A 14,204-nucleotide genomic window follows, 5' to 3' on the forward strand; every position below is an offset into this window, starting at 1 on the left:
GTTACTATTCCAAACTAAGCATTCTCAGAAGTAAAACCAAAAAACTTAAAAGCGCAGGATGCATTCATAGTGAGTTCCTCATAGACATGTACAAGTGTGATTATTAATAATTATGTCCAAGTGTATAAGAAAACCCAGACCAAACACTCTTAAGAAAACTCCAAAGATTTACTGACTTTGCTTATAGAAGTACAACATCTCAAGATAACAGCTCTATAATTCATCTACTGAAAGTAACTTGAGTCTGCTGCATGTGTCGGATGCCTTTTCACTGCTGCTCTCTAGTTTTGCAATCCGAGACCCAAACTGCATCGCCCTTTTCGGCAAAACAGTCGAGGCTGTCAGGCCCAGCTCCTTGCCTGCAAGGCGCAGAATCAGTTTCTCGCCAATTCCTCGAGGTAAAGTCAAATCAGCTTTTTCTGAGATGGGCAGAGAATTGATGAATGAAACAACATCTTCATCAAGAAAAGGAAACCTGAAAGAGAGGTTGATGTGGGGAAAGACCCTTTAAAACTTCCGTAGGAATAGTCTTGGTTTTCCCCTTTACTGCGTGCAAAGACCGTGTGAAACTACACTGTAACTTTGAAACAAAAAGGTTTACACAACAAATGCTGGTATTCTGAATTTCAGGCATTCATGGCTGATCATGTGCATGGTTAAGAGCACTGCACATCCACCACTGCAGCTGTTCTTGTGCTGAGCTGAAAATGTGCAACTAAGAACAGATTTGGAAAAACACTGGCACGAAGATCACATGAACAAACCTTTCATGCACCTGAGTGGCCTCTGCTCCTGGACAACACCTAAGGATTTTTTTTTCAAGTTAATGGTAGCATGGAGGAAGCAGACACAAATAAAATGATTTTTCAACTCTTCAGAGTTAACAGCCAGGAAATGTGGTGGATATTGACTATGCCTTTACTGCATGGATAGGAATACACAGCTTCTGTTACACTGTCATTATCCACAGACACTCCCCAAAGGTCCACACCAGAACACTTCAAAGTTGTGCAAAAGACCGTTTTAGCTTAGAATTATAAAACCAGCTTGAATTTGCCTATTTCAATATCGGTTCTGCATCTTAAAACTTCCAGATGGAAATCAAGTTACTGAATTTCCTTAAGTAAACTCTTCCACAATACACTACAGACCACTTTAAAAAAAAAAAACACCAAAAACTGCACAACACAGTACACATTAACAAGACAGCAGAACTAGAGACAATAAAACACACAGAACTTTCAATTAAGATTTTGTTAGGGTTGTTAAAAATTGCACCTAACTAGCAAAACCAGTTTTGCTCTGTGTTAAAACAGTAATACCTGGCTTCTTTTCCGTGATCACCGATGATCCTGTCATCTCTACCAAGATTTCGAGAAGAAATGCGACCTAACTCCATTTCAAGTTCTTTATTAAGACCCTCTAAGCCATCTTTTCTGAAGCAAACACGATGTCGAGAATAGCCAGCAAGCTGCTCATCTGCTCCAATTCCTGTAAGCACAACCTGAGGAAACAGAATATAAAATCTTAGTATCTATGCAAGTTAATATGTAACAGACCTGAAATGTTTAACTACATCTTAAGGAGAAAAATTTTAATTTGCATCTTCTAAATATATTACCTATCAGGATGGGCTGTGCCTTACAAATTTACAAAGCCTGAAGCAATTCCCAGTAAAGTCACTGGTAACTTGAATTATGTTCACGATCAGACCTTAAAGTACACGCAAACATCGTTAGTGGAGCAAGGGAAAAAAAAGCCAAAATACTGCCATATGTATCACAAATACACTGGTATATTTGAAGAATGTCTTTGTTAGTTTCTATGATAATAAACAGCATTTTTTAAACACCAGCATTTAAATATTATTGCCAAAGATAGTCATATGTTGTAGTTACCTGAATGTACACCCAGAGTACTAACCATTTACCAGCTACTGGGTTAGTAACAACTACGTTACACAAAGTAAAAATGGTTTACACTACTCAGTGAGTAAAATGTTTTATCAAGAGAAAAGACTGTATCTGGTCCATTACTGTGCCTTCAACAGCTGAAATTAAACAGTTCATACTTCCCTACACAAACTATCAAGATCAGAGAAGTGAGAAATCGGAATAAAAAAATGATATATGTTGGTTATTTTTTTCCTACTCCTATAATTGCATATCCAAGTTCACTGGAGAGCTATGCACATTACATGAAAAGAATGTGATTTTTAACTCTAGAATTACACAAATATTATATTTTACATTCTGACACTGAATTTCAGTATTCTTATGAATAGCAAAGATCCCAGCTGATTTCTGAATCAACAAAATGTTTTTACATTTACAAGTCAAACGTAAGGCAGAAACAAAACAAAGCAGTACCTTTGCAGGACTTCTGTACTGTTTCAGTTCTCCTTGGTTGCTAATAAAACCCTCTCCTCTGGAAGCAAACCAAATGGCACAGCCAATACTGTCATCCAAGACTGTATCCAGTGGATAGATTAAGTAATGAATACGTTGTTTTCTCATTTTTTTCAATTCCTCTAGTGTAACATTAATTTCCACAAAGTTCCAGGTTCTTGAAGGGTTAATGGCTTCTAATTCCTTCAGTCCTGCCCTACCAGTGATTCTGTCAGGAACATCAAAGCAAGATAAATGAGTACCAGTGTCAGCATCAAGATGGTGACAGTTTTCCTGAGGACAAAGCAAATCAAGCTGTACTTCATGGCTGGTGTGTCTTTTAGTGGTACTCCTGGGATTAGCTCGCTCTTTCATCATGAAAGCTACATTGAGAAGATCAATTGGCTCCTCCAAAGGCACATGTTTATCAGCCAAGGCTGCAATAACCATAGAATCAATGCCACCAGAAAAGAGCACTGCAACATGTGCTTTCTTACGAGACATGCTTGGAACTTCTCCTGTTTTCTGATCTGGATCTCTAAAGAGACACATGACTCGTCTCTTGACTGCTTCATTTAAAACATCAAGGAATTGACAGGCTAATTTTTTCTTGTGCTCCTCTGCAAGAAATTCTTGAAGGGTTTCTACAGAAACCACACAGTTAATGTTGCTAAAATTAGAGCCTGGACATGCACCTGAAGCTTTAGAAACTGTTTTATTTAAGGGGATAACTGGTGCTCTAAGATACAGCTTTGATTCGTTCACCACGAGGCGTACATGGCTTGGTAAGTCTTTTGACACTTGGTCAAGAGCATTAATGCACGTTTCTTCTACTGCTTTCTCTCTGCAGCTGTACTCCCATGGAAACAATGTTAAAGACAAAGATTTAGTTGCTGCACAAGCTTTGAGATCAATTTTGAAAATTCCAGATGCTGAGACTTCTTGCCATTGGTTGCCTGATTCAGAACAACCGCTTACAGATGAGAGACAGAAAGCACTGTCAACCTCATTACTGAACTGCCAAAGCAAACTACGACGACCAAAGTAATCTCTGCCAAACCACAAACTGTGTCTGGCTGCTTCATAATAAATAAAAGACCAGGGACCCTGAAGTGATGAGAAGAGTGATAAAATGTCCATTTCACTGCTGCATAAAGCCAGATGATGAAACATTACTTCAGTATCATTCTCTAGGTTTCCTACATGCACTCCACTGAAAATTTCTCCATTCCAAAGAAAAACATTGTTATTGGCATCTTCCAGAGGCTGAGGAGTCACCAGTCCCCTCAAGTGAAGTACATGGCCTGAAAACAGACATTTGTAAGAGAGATCAGATGCAGTTTTTATCAACTGTTGGCTACTGTCTGGTCCTCTTCTCCTCAGATGGCAGAGGAGGTCTTCACTGAGGAAATCCTGAATCGAACGCTGGCTGCACAGGCTAACAACACAGCAAATACCACACATTGCAACGGGGAATTCACAGGAACTACTTCTTGATTTTAGCCTTCTCTGAATTTTCCAGCTCCTGATGTGCCTTCTTTAATTCATCTAATGTATCTGTGTAAGAGAAAATTAATCAAATAATCAGTTTCCTAAACAGGAAAGTTTATGCATAGAAAAGTTTAAGAGTATATCTACGAAATTAGTAATTCCAGTGACTTGTTCAATTAAAATTATAAACACAAAACATTAATTAAGCAAAGTGCTATGTTTATGTTCCATCATTACTAACACAAGCTCTAGAAGCTTGCTGTAGCATATTCCTCTTTATTTTTACAAAGATGATGATTTTTTTTGAGTGCACAACTCCTGCCTATATAATCAGTGAGACTTCAACATTTTTAGTAAGAAAAGGGAACTGACAATTAAAATGGCAGAGCTATTAACCCAAAGCAAAGAAAAGTAGCAATTGTACACTCCAGAAAATTAAATTTATACCTCCAAATTTATACATTTCTAATGCTTGTTCCATCATCACCTCCATTATCCACTCTCCTATTAGTTTGTATTTGACACACTGCTGCAATTTTCTTATTTTAATATACCTTTGAAATCAGCTACAAATACAGCTTTTAAACATTAACTATTTGAGATACTTTTACACTGCAAACTTACTTTTGCACTGAGACAGCATTTCTGTCCGGTCTGCGAGGAAGAATATGTTGCTATTGGGTTGCTGCTTATAAACTTTCTGTAAGACAAAACACACACTGTATTAAGTCATAGCAGCAGATTCTGGAACCACACTGTAGCAGAAGCTGGTGTGGGTCCAAAGAGACACTCCTGGTATAAAAGTGAAGGGGTAAGTTCTGCCCTGCCAACACCAGCATTCTAATGCTGTACCACCAAAAGCATTTAATGCTCAACCTAAGGCAATTCTGAATTTCTCTTTTCCTCATCCACAAGGGATCACATTCTATTTCAAACAAATGCACAGAAAAAGTAAGAATACCTCAGGAATCCTTGTGATCGACCCAAACATCTTAATGAAATATTTCAAATCAAACATAGAAAAAGCAAAAAAAACCCCCAACACTGCACAAGTATACATAATCAAATTATTTGCAGAACAAATTATCCTGAGCACCACATGTTTATTAAAATCTGTATTACAATAAATTAAAGACAGCATGCTCTTATTTTATTGCCCCTCTTGTCTCTATGTTTATTTCTCTGCTACAATGAAATAGTTAAAGGCAAATTTGTAAAACCTCACCCGGTTCTTCTTCAAATTAGAAAGCTCATCGACTACAACCTTCTGCTCTTTAATCTGAAAGGCAAAAGATGCATTTGAATTTAATAAAAAAAATAAGACATTATAATCCTAGTGATGAGCATGTCTACTGATACTTTAAGACAGCAACATGCATGTACAGCTGCTGTTCTCCAAACGAATCACTGAAGACAAAGTAAGTATAAAAATTACATACTTAATTTCTCTAGAAACAGGCTATTTTGCTTGCATTAGTATTTCTCCTACCCTCAAAAGCCAGAGTACCTATAGCTATTTATAATAAAGAGAGCACATTTTTCCCCCTCAGAAGAGAACACATACACAACGAATACAACATCAAATAACTTTTTTAAAAAATAGCATAATATCAAGAAAACACTTTATAATTACAGATATGCTCCAGTTTCAAAATTAAATTAATGAAAATCCAAATACTCTAGAACTGTATTAGGAGCAATGGGAGTCTTTCTATTGCCCTGGATTTTTACAATATCTTCCTTAGTGGGATTTACTCCTCTGTTCTGCACTGATAGATGTGGCAGATATTCCCATTTTTTTTTACAACAGCAGCTGTGAACGCTAAACAGTAATCAGAAGGACTTCTGCAAAAGCCAAAAACTGAAACAAAATCTGTTCAGAGGGCACAATGCTTTTTGTTACAAGCAAACAACACGGGTTTCTCTGCTCTTCCTTTGTGGCTCCTGGAACTGGTGCAACTGTAGTAAGCTGCCACAGAGTGAGGTCAGCCAAACTGAAATATAGCACACTGAAAGTACGACTTTTCCAGTAGCTACATCAATCTCTTGCATCTACAACATCAACAAGGCAAAGCAGCAAAGCCATCCCCTGCTATGGACTAAACCAGCCACTTAGGCACAAGAGAAGTGACAACCTGTAGCTCTCTGATGTCCCAGCTTTGCAGCTTCCAGGCAATCACAAACATCACTGACTCTATACAACACGGCCATGCAGAAGTAATTTTTTCATATAATCACGTAATGCTAAGGGGTTGGAATGGACTTTAAATATCATCTAGTCCCAACCTGCCCCTTGCCGTGGGCAGGGACACATCCCACTAGACCTGGTTGCTCCAGACCTTATCCAACCTGAACACTTCCAGGGTTGGGGCATCCATGGCTTCTTGGGGCAATGCCTCACCATTCTCACAGCTATCTAACCCAAATCTGCCCTCTTTTAATTTGTACACATTACTCCTTATCACTGCAGCTCCTGATGAAGAGGCCCTTCTCTGGCTTCCCTGTAGGCCCCACTGGGATACTGGAAGGTTTTTTGGAGTGGCAGACTGCATACTGAACAAAGCTATGGGCACCAGAGAAGAGGGAGCAGATACATGAGGAGCATCCGCCTCCACGGCTGAAATCTGAGATATTTTGGGCAGATAAAATTGAACTAGGTACTAGAAGGAAGCCATATGAGAAGAGGGTGAGGGTACTTGATTTGCCCAGCCTAGAGGAGACTGAGGGGAGACTTCACAGCAGTCTACAAGTTCCTTACATAGGGAAGTGGAGGGGAAGACACTGATCTCTTCTCCCTGGTGCCCAGTTACAGTACCACAGGGAACGGCCTGGAGCTGGGTCAGGAGATGTTTAGGTTGCATATCAGGGAAAGGTTCTTCACCCAGAGGGTGGCTGGGCACTGAACTCCCCAGGGAAAGCGGTCACAGCACCAGCCTTAGAGAATTCAAATACCATTTGGATAACGTGTTCAGGCACATGGTGTGATTCTTGGGGCGTCCTGTGCAGCACAGCAGTTAGACTCAATCATTGGGGGTCTCTTGAAACTCACGATATTCTGTGATTCTGTGAGGAAAAACCTCACTGCGCCTCACTTGACATTTCAAGCTCAACTTGAAGCAGTAATACCCAAAATACCAATCTGGCAAGCGAGCTATTAGCGAGGCAACGCGGGCTCACTAAATGCAGGACGCTCTCGGGGCCCGAGGGCGCAACCCCGGGCACAGGAGCCCCGGTCCCTGACAGAATCCGCCCTCCTCCTCCTCACGCTGCTCGCACCCGAGGCGACAGGCACCGGGGGCCGCCCGCACCTCGGCCCAGACACCGGCACAGAGCCCCGCGGGGCCGCCTCCGCTCACCCGCCGGCTCAGCTCCTCCTTGTGGCGCAGCTCGGCGCGCTCCCCATTCTCCTGCCGCGGCGGGCGGCCCGACATCGCCCCGAGGGCACCGGGCGCTCCCACCCGACGGCAGCGACAGCCCCACACGTTCCGACGCGCAGCCGCTGCCGCCAGTCGCCCCGGAGCGCATGCGCGCAGGCAGGGCCGCGCGGAACATCACCAATCAGCAGGCTCGGCCGAGCGCGCGCCTGACGGGCCACCAATCAGCAGGCGCGGCCGAGCACGCGCGGGGGCGCGAATCCTGAGGGGGCTCGCGCCCTCGCCCGGGGAAAGGCGGGACTGCGGCGGCTTGTCCCGGGCGGGACTGCGGCGGCTTGTCCCGGGCGGGACGGAGCTCCTGGGAGCTATGTCCGGGAGGGCATCGGGACAGGCTCGAGGTGGAGAAGATGTTTGAAATGAGGCTTAGAAACTGTGCTCCTTGTTGGGTGTGTCGGAGCACCCGAAAAAGGAAAGGAGCGGCTTGGTGTGGTGTGACCCGGGCTGCTGTCGGCCAGCGGGCTCTCAAACCCATTTGAGCGGTTTGCTTAAAGGTATTCCACAAGATATATGAATCATACACTATTTCCAGATATTAGGATCATATATTTCGTTATGTCCATTGTTAGGACATGTTTCTACATGAAAGAGAGGGATTTTAGAGGGACGTGTAGTGACAGGACAAGGGGGAATGCACTCAAACTGACAGAGGGCAGGTTTAGATTAGATACTTGGTGGAAATTGTTTACACGGAGGATGTGAGATGCTCGCACAGGTTGCTCAGAGAAGCTGTGGCAGCTCCATCCTTGCAAGTGTTCAAGGCCAGGTTGTACAGGGCTTTGAGACACCTGGTCTCGTCCCTGCCCATGGCAGGGGGTTGAAAAGAGATGATCTTTAAGGGCCCTTCCGACCCAAACCATTCTAGGAGTCTATGATTTTGTTATTATACCAGATGGATGTTTAAGACCATCCACCTAAGATGATCTTAAGATTTCTCTGTCTCTTCCATTCTACTATAGATACCTCACAGTGATGCATATGTCTGTCTTTATAAATACATTGTCTCATTTTTACCCCTTTCCTTATTTTTAAACATTGTATTATTCAAGAGCATACATGTATACTCAAGAGTAATCCAAACTTGCAGACCGCTACTGATTGCTCAGTTGTAGGATTTTATGAGCTTTCTATCCTGCTTGTAGTCCTTGTAGTACTGATTGCAGTGCAAATGTAGTTCAAATCTTCATGAACCATTTGAAATATTTGCACCTTTAGTAAGAGAGGTAGGAGTGTTGACTTTTTTTTTTTTTTTTGCATTAATCTCACATAATCATACATATTATATGTTTTGAAAATACTTAGAGTTTGTGAGCAAGATTGCACTTTGGTTGTATCCATGAGCTTGGATGGAATGTCTGTGATGTTGATCAAAATTTTTGATAGTGTTGTAGGAAGAATAAGGATTTTGACTCCTAGTAGAAGGATGAAGAAAAACAATTTGGCTATGAGAATATTTGGCAATACACCAACTTGCAGAAGTTGTGCTTATTTGCTTTTAGCAGAAAGACAAACTGAGATTACACTTTCCTAAGAGGTCAATCTTGCTCTTCCCTCTGCCTTGAAGCACACACTTTTGCCTCCAGCCTTGCCACACCACAGCTGCGTGTGGGGCAGTGTGGTGGGACAGGTGAGGGAGCTGATCTGTTTTACTCTGCAGTGCACAGTGCTGCTGGGATTCTGGCAGTCCCAAAGCAGAGCAGTTGAGGCTGCTGGGGAGTTGTTGCCCAGGGGATGGAGTGGCTCTGGGGCTTGTCCTTTGAGTTCCTGAGGAAATACACGTATCTGGGTCACACAGATCAGTTTTGGTGCTATTGCTCGCTGTGCTTTGTAGTTTGTCACTGTTGTTCTGTTGAGTAATTTGTTTAATCTGAGAAACTCCCAACCCTCTGCTGCCCAAGTGTTTTGTTGTTCATATGTTACAAAGGTTGATGATCAAGAAACCCAGTAGTCAAAGTATAATTTCTATACTGATTATCCTTTTCATGTTCAGTAATAAATGCAGTTAATGTTTCTTAATCAAAAATCCATCACTCAGTGTTACTGATTGTTTCAGAAGAGCGATGATAATGGTTTTGAGGCATAATAGCAAATGTGGAATTGTTTAAACTTCTAGTCTTACCAGGAACTGATGATTCTTCTACTGATAAGGAGTGGGCTTTTGATAGGTCCTTTTAAAAAGGAATAAATTTCTCTGACAAGATCACTCCTGAAATTACAGTCATACACACAACAAGAGCAGCTGTGTTTGCAACTCAGCAAAGGAAAAGGTTGGCACCTTTTCACTCCTGGGCAGAGCGGTGTCATCTCCATTCCAGCTCATTTCAGGGCTGCTGCAGTTGTGTTGTGATGTGCCTGCACTGTTATTCCTGACAGCTAAGTGGGCAATGTCATTCAGAGACACATCTCTGGTCATTGTGCTTGTATCTGTGCACTTGTGCCTCCTCTGGTGCTTTAAACTATTTTTCTTTTTACTAGTATAAAACCGTTTCTGGAGGTTAATAATGCCTGACACAGTGTTAATAAACTATCAAGGAATATTTCAGTCTTTTAAAGCCCTCACCTTTTCAGCATCTGGCATCTTTAAAAATATAAAAACTAACACAAATTACCCAACAAATCATGCAAACAGCTAAAAACCAGAAGTAGTTGCTGATGCCAGAAGGTCTTTGAAATTGCCGTCCCCTGTTAGCAAATGCATGGCCAGAACAGTAACTTTTAAATCGCCAAGCTTTGCTCCAAAATGCTGCTGTTAAAACCACGCTCAGGAGGGGAAGCCATCCTTGTCACAGCACTGTCAAGCCTCGAACACCTCTGTTTGTGATGTTGGCAGTACATTTGTGTCGGAGGATTTTACAGCTGTCAGAGGCACAGGGTAGGACTGGCGCTGCCTTGGAGGCCTAGCAGCCTCAAAGTTTCCGTGGTTTTTGCTGCGGGCTGGAAATCCGCATGAACTGGGTTCTGTGTCTCTCAGCTGACGCTTGGTAACATGTTAAACCACCATAATCGGTTGTGGGTGCAAGTCTGAGTGGTTTATGAGGTTCAGCTGTTAGTGACTGTAACCTGAGGGAACTTGTCATGCTTTAGAAGAATCGGTCACCGAGGTCCTCGGAGGGGAATAGCACCAGAATGATTGTAGCTCTAGAGCTGGCCACAAGAGAGCAAGCTGAAGCTGTGCTGGCTGCTCAGAGAGAGTCAAGGGAAGAGTAGGGCCAGCCATGTAAGACAGGTGGATGAGGTTTCTAAAAGGGGAGAGCACAGTCAGAGGGTATTGCATTTATGTAGGTTTCTGTTTGTTTTGGAACATCCTCAGTTCTGATCCTGGGTTATTTTGTATTCAGACATCGTATCCTCATAACCCATGTAAGTAGATTCTGAGATGTAACATCAATCTGTTAATTTCACAGTTGAATCTATATTTTAATGATTTGCTAATTTATACCAGTCTAAGAAAATTCAAATTGGTGAAATTAGTTGGGTCTTCTTTATGGCAATCCTTCTGCTAATTTGTGTGAAGCATCAGGATTTGAAGGCAGTTAGGCTAACATACACAGCCAGGGATCTGGATATATACGCCGGAATCTGGCAAAGTTGTTGTTTGTTTCCTTAGGTTAAGTACCTAGGTTGTCAATTACACAAGAAACCTTGCAGAAGCTATAATCATTCTACTTTAAAAGTCCTGTCACTGCAAGTAAAACAAGAAATCTGAGCAGTTTTATGGTCTTGAAGTACAGTCCGTTTTTTCAGCAGTTTACTTCTGATACACTGTTAAAGCAATCTGAGAACTCGCACAAAACTTCTGTCTAGTTCACAAGCATAAAATTAAAAATTTTCTCATTAAAAGCAGAATTTCCTCGCTTTCACGTGGAGGATTTTAAGGCTGTTGTCAAAATAGCTGAGAACTATCATCAGTCTCTCAGTTTTTACAATCTGATTGCATACCTCAAAGCTTCTAAAAAATGCTGAACCAAACAACTTATCTGTAAAATACTCCCAGCAGTCTTTCATTTGATGATTTAAATAAGAGAGGATTTGAAAACAGACTTTTCCAAGTCCACTCTGTTCTTCAATGTAAAACTGAAGTAACTCTAATGAACACAAGCGCCTTTCTCCAGGTCTTATGTTTCTGCAGTTGAGAAGATGGTTTGACCTTTAATTTTCACAGTTTTTCCTTCCTTAGTGCAGAACAATTTGTTGTGCACTTTGTTAGACTTGAAAAGAGAGTTAAGTTCATGTTAGTGCTAGTTTCACTTAGAAATGCAGAACTAAAAGATCTGGGTTTGTTGCAGGGCAGTCCCTCACATGCTCTGAGCAACAAATGCACAGGTTCACTGCAGTAACTGCTTTGAATATGGGATCAGAGTTCCAGATACGCATTTTGAGCAATGAATGTCCAGGGATCTTAAACGATCGCGTGCTTTGTCTTACGAAACAAACATTTTGTTTGCAGTATGAAGATGGAAGCCTGGTGCCTGGATGCTGGAAGCTCTTCTGTTGGTGCCACCAAAGAGCAGGCATTTGAGAGGCTTAGAACTGCTCAGGAACATTGGATAGACAGATGCCTCATTTGGATTATCTTGGATTGGGCATCTTGATATAAAATCAGATTAGTGCTAATACTTCTGCCCAAAGAGAAAAGGAGAAGAGAACTGCACCAAAAACACTCTGAGTGAAGAGTCAACCTGCCCAGTAAGTCTGCTTTTTGGAAGCTGACTTAGGAAGTCTGGAGAAGACTGGAGGGATAATTATGGGCTTGCTTCCCTTTCCTGTTGGGATTGCCTCCGTGACAGTAAGTACTGTGTTTGATACTATGTACAACGGATATTTTCTGGAAGATAAGACCCAGAGGTTAGATTGCTTAGGAGGAATAGGCAGGTCTGAGCAGGATGGGCTGAAGGTGTGGAAGTGGCAGCCTGCTTTTGCTCCCATGATATGGGTCTCCTGGAATCAGGGACTTGGTAATTTCGGCTGAGATAGGTTACAGCCCCATAAAGCACATTCCATAGGCACACAACAGACACCCAAGTGAGAGCTTGGGCAGGATGGAACATGTCTGAGCGGGCTGGAGAAAGGGGGAAATCCAGAATACCTTTGCAAGGCTCTCTGAGGCAAGAGTGGAGGAACAGCTGCTTGCTCTAAGATGCCCAGGTGGATTAGGATCTTGCTTAGGCTGTTTTATTAAGTGTGTTGTTCTCATGTGCTTTTTGTGTCTTTGTTCTCACTGTCACATACATTTGGACTTAGCTCCTGCTACTGGGCAAATAGAGCCACTAGAGGGATTGTTTTTCCAGGTTTGGAGATGGGAGTTATTTGAAAGGACATACTAAGGTTTTCAAATTCTAATGTGCCAGAGGCCATGTTATCAAACAGCCTGTTGGACTTAATTTATTTTTAAACTTGTGCTGAGGCTTTCCTATTTATGCCATTCCCCACTGTCCTTATTCCTCTCCAATTTTGTTTTTATTTTTCTTCTCTCTACTCAAACTTGTGGTACAAATCAGCCTGCACACATGGCAAAACAACTTGGGACCCAAAGAAACTGAACCCTTAGTAGAACTTTCAGTCTTCAGGGTTATACTTGTTCACCATCCTTTTATGGGGAATGTGAAACTCAGTGCTTTCGGGTCCACAGAGCTCAAAATGCCCAACTGAGATTGATGCATACAGAGAGGAAATCTAAGCCAAAGCTGTGTGAGTTGGCAGGGTGAGGAACAGAACTTGGAGGTCCTGGCTTTTATTCATGTTCCACCTACAGCCATTAGTATTTCCATGTTTAAATTATTATTTCCGTATTTAAAATTGGGCTATTTTTGCTTTATGAAGTCACAGTCAGAAAACTACTCATTGCAGAAATATTCACTGCACTGAATGGCAAATATGTATCTATTTTAATTTTATCACAATTTTTATGCTGACTGTTTTAAACCTTCATGCTTGCTTGGAAACCTAGACCCTTCATCTCAGTAGCTGGAAAGAAAATATTCTGATCAAGTTCTCATGGAGCAGCAGACTAAGCATTCCACAGGTAGGTGTCCTCTGAGAGAAAAACTCACAGAAAAAAGTTCATGGAACATTTCTTTTGGGTTATCACTGAACAAAACATTTCTATTTGTCATGTTGATGTAAAATTTAAAAAGGTAAAGTTCCCTGTTTGCAGGTTGCTGTGCATTAAGCTTTACTATGATTGTCATCGTATTTAAAGTCTAAACATCACTGAGATGTAACTGTTTTCCCCAAATACTCTCCTATGAAACACCATCACTGATCCTCTTTCCTACTTTAACACAGTTTTTGGAGTAACTCCAGCTGTTCCAATTAAGGAAGAAGGGCCTATGGCAGTACAAAAGGGCAGGCTGTAGCTACTGTGGGGTGTAAGAATCTCACATCTTAGGTAGTGAAATAGCCCTCAAAAGATTTCCTTCTCTTTCAAAGCAGAACAACTAGAACTTTGAAACCAGCAATGAAAATGCTGATAGACTTCGAATGTTTGCCTTATCTGTATCTGAAACAGTTATTTAAAATGCAGTAATGCTGTCTGCATTCCTGGCATTTTCAGTGCTGATTTTTAAAATGTTAATTAATCATTTGAAGCAAGAATAACCACAAGGGAGGGAGAGGTATCATTGCATAATTCCTGGAGTTCTGCTAAATATTCAACAATTAAAATTATGTATTTTAATTGTTGAATATTTAGCAAAACTTTGCCCATGGCTCTGAATTTAGGTAATAGAATTAAGGTATTTCTGCCACTAACATACATTATCACATGTGAGGGAGGTAGCCTAGATAAATCATACAATTTTGTAACATTGAACATTTGAGTAACATCCTTTTAATTAATATTCTGACATTTCTTTAAAGAAAGGTACTGGTGTTTAGCACTTCAGAAATCAGTACA

General features: G+C 41.5%; 2 protein-coding genes across 2 annotated transcripts; both read right to left on the minus strand.

Moving 5' to 3' along the window:
* Nucleotides 1-147: 147 nt before the first annotated feature.
* Nucleotides 148-3,851, minus strand: ASNSD1 (asparagine synthetase domain containing 1). Its single transcript, XM_058421412.1, has 3 exons — nucleotides 2,370-3,851; nucleotides 1,323-1,504; nucleotides 148-475 (listed from the first exon to the last, which is right to left on the minus strand). Exons 1-3 carry the CDS (start codon nucleotides 3,849-3,851, stop codon nucleotides 214-216), a joined length of 1,926 nt encoding a protein of 641 aa, XP_058277395.1. The 3' UTR covers nucleotides 148-213.
* On the minus strand, nucleotides 3,805-7,370 carry ASDURF (ASNSD1 upstream open reading frame). Its single transcript, XM_040070343.2, has 4 exons — nucleotides 7,235-7,370; nucleotides 5,104-5,157; nucleotides 4,503-4,578; nucleotides 3,805-3,944 (listed from the first exon to the last, which is right to left on the minus strand). The coding sequence occupies exons 1-4, from the start codon at nucleotides 7,307-7,309 to the stop codon at nucleotides 3,874-3,876; spliced, it is 276 nt and encodes a 91-aa protein (XP_039926277.1). The 5' UTR covers nucleotides 7,310-7,370; the 3' UTR covers nucleotides 3,805-3,873.
* Between the last annotated feature and the right edge of the window lie 6,834 nt (nucleotides 7,371-14,204).

This window comes from Hirundo rustica, chromosome 7 (assembly GCF_015227805.2).
Source record: "Hirundo rustica isolate bHirRus1 chromosome 7, bHirRus1.pri.v3, whole genome shotgun sequence".
NCBI classification, from domain to species: domain Eukaryota; kingdom Metazoa; phylum Chordata; class Aves; order Passeriformes; family Hirundinidae; genus Hirundo; species Hirundo rustica.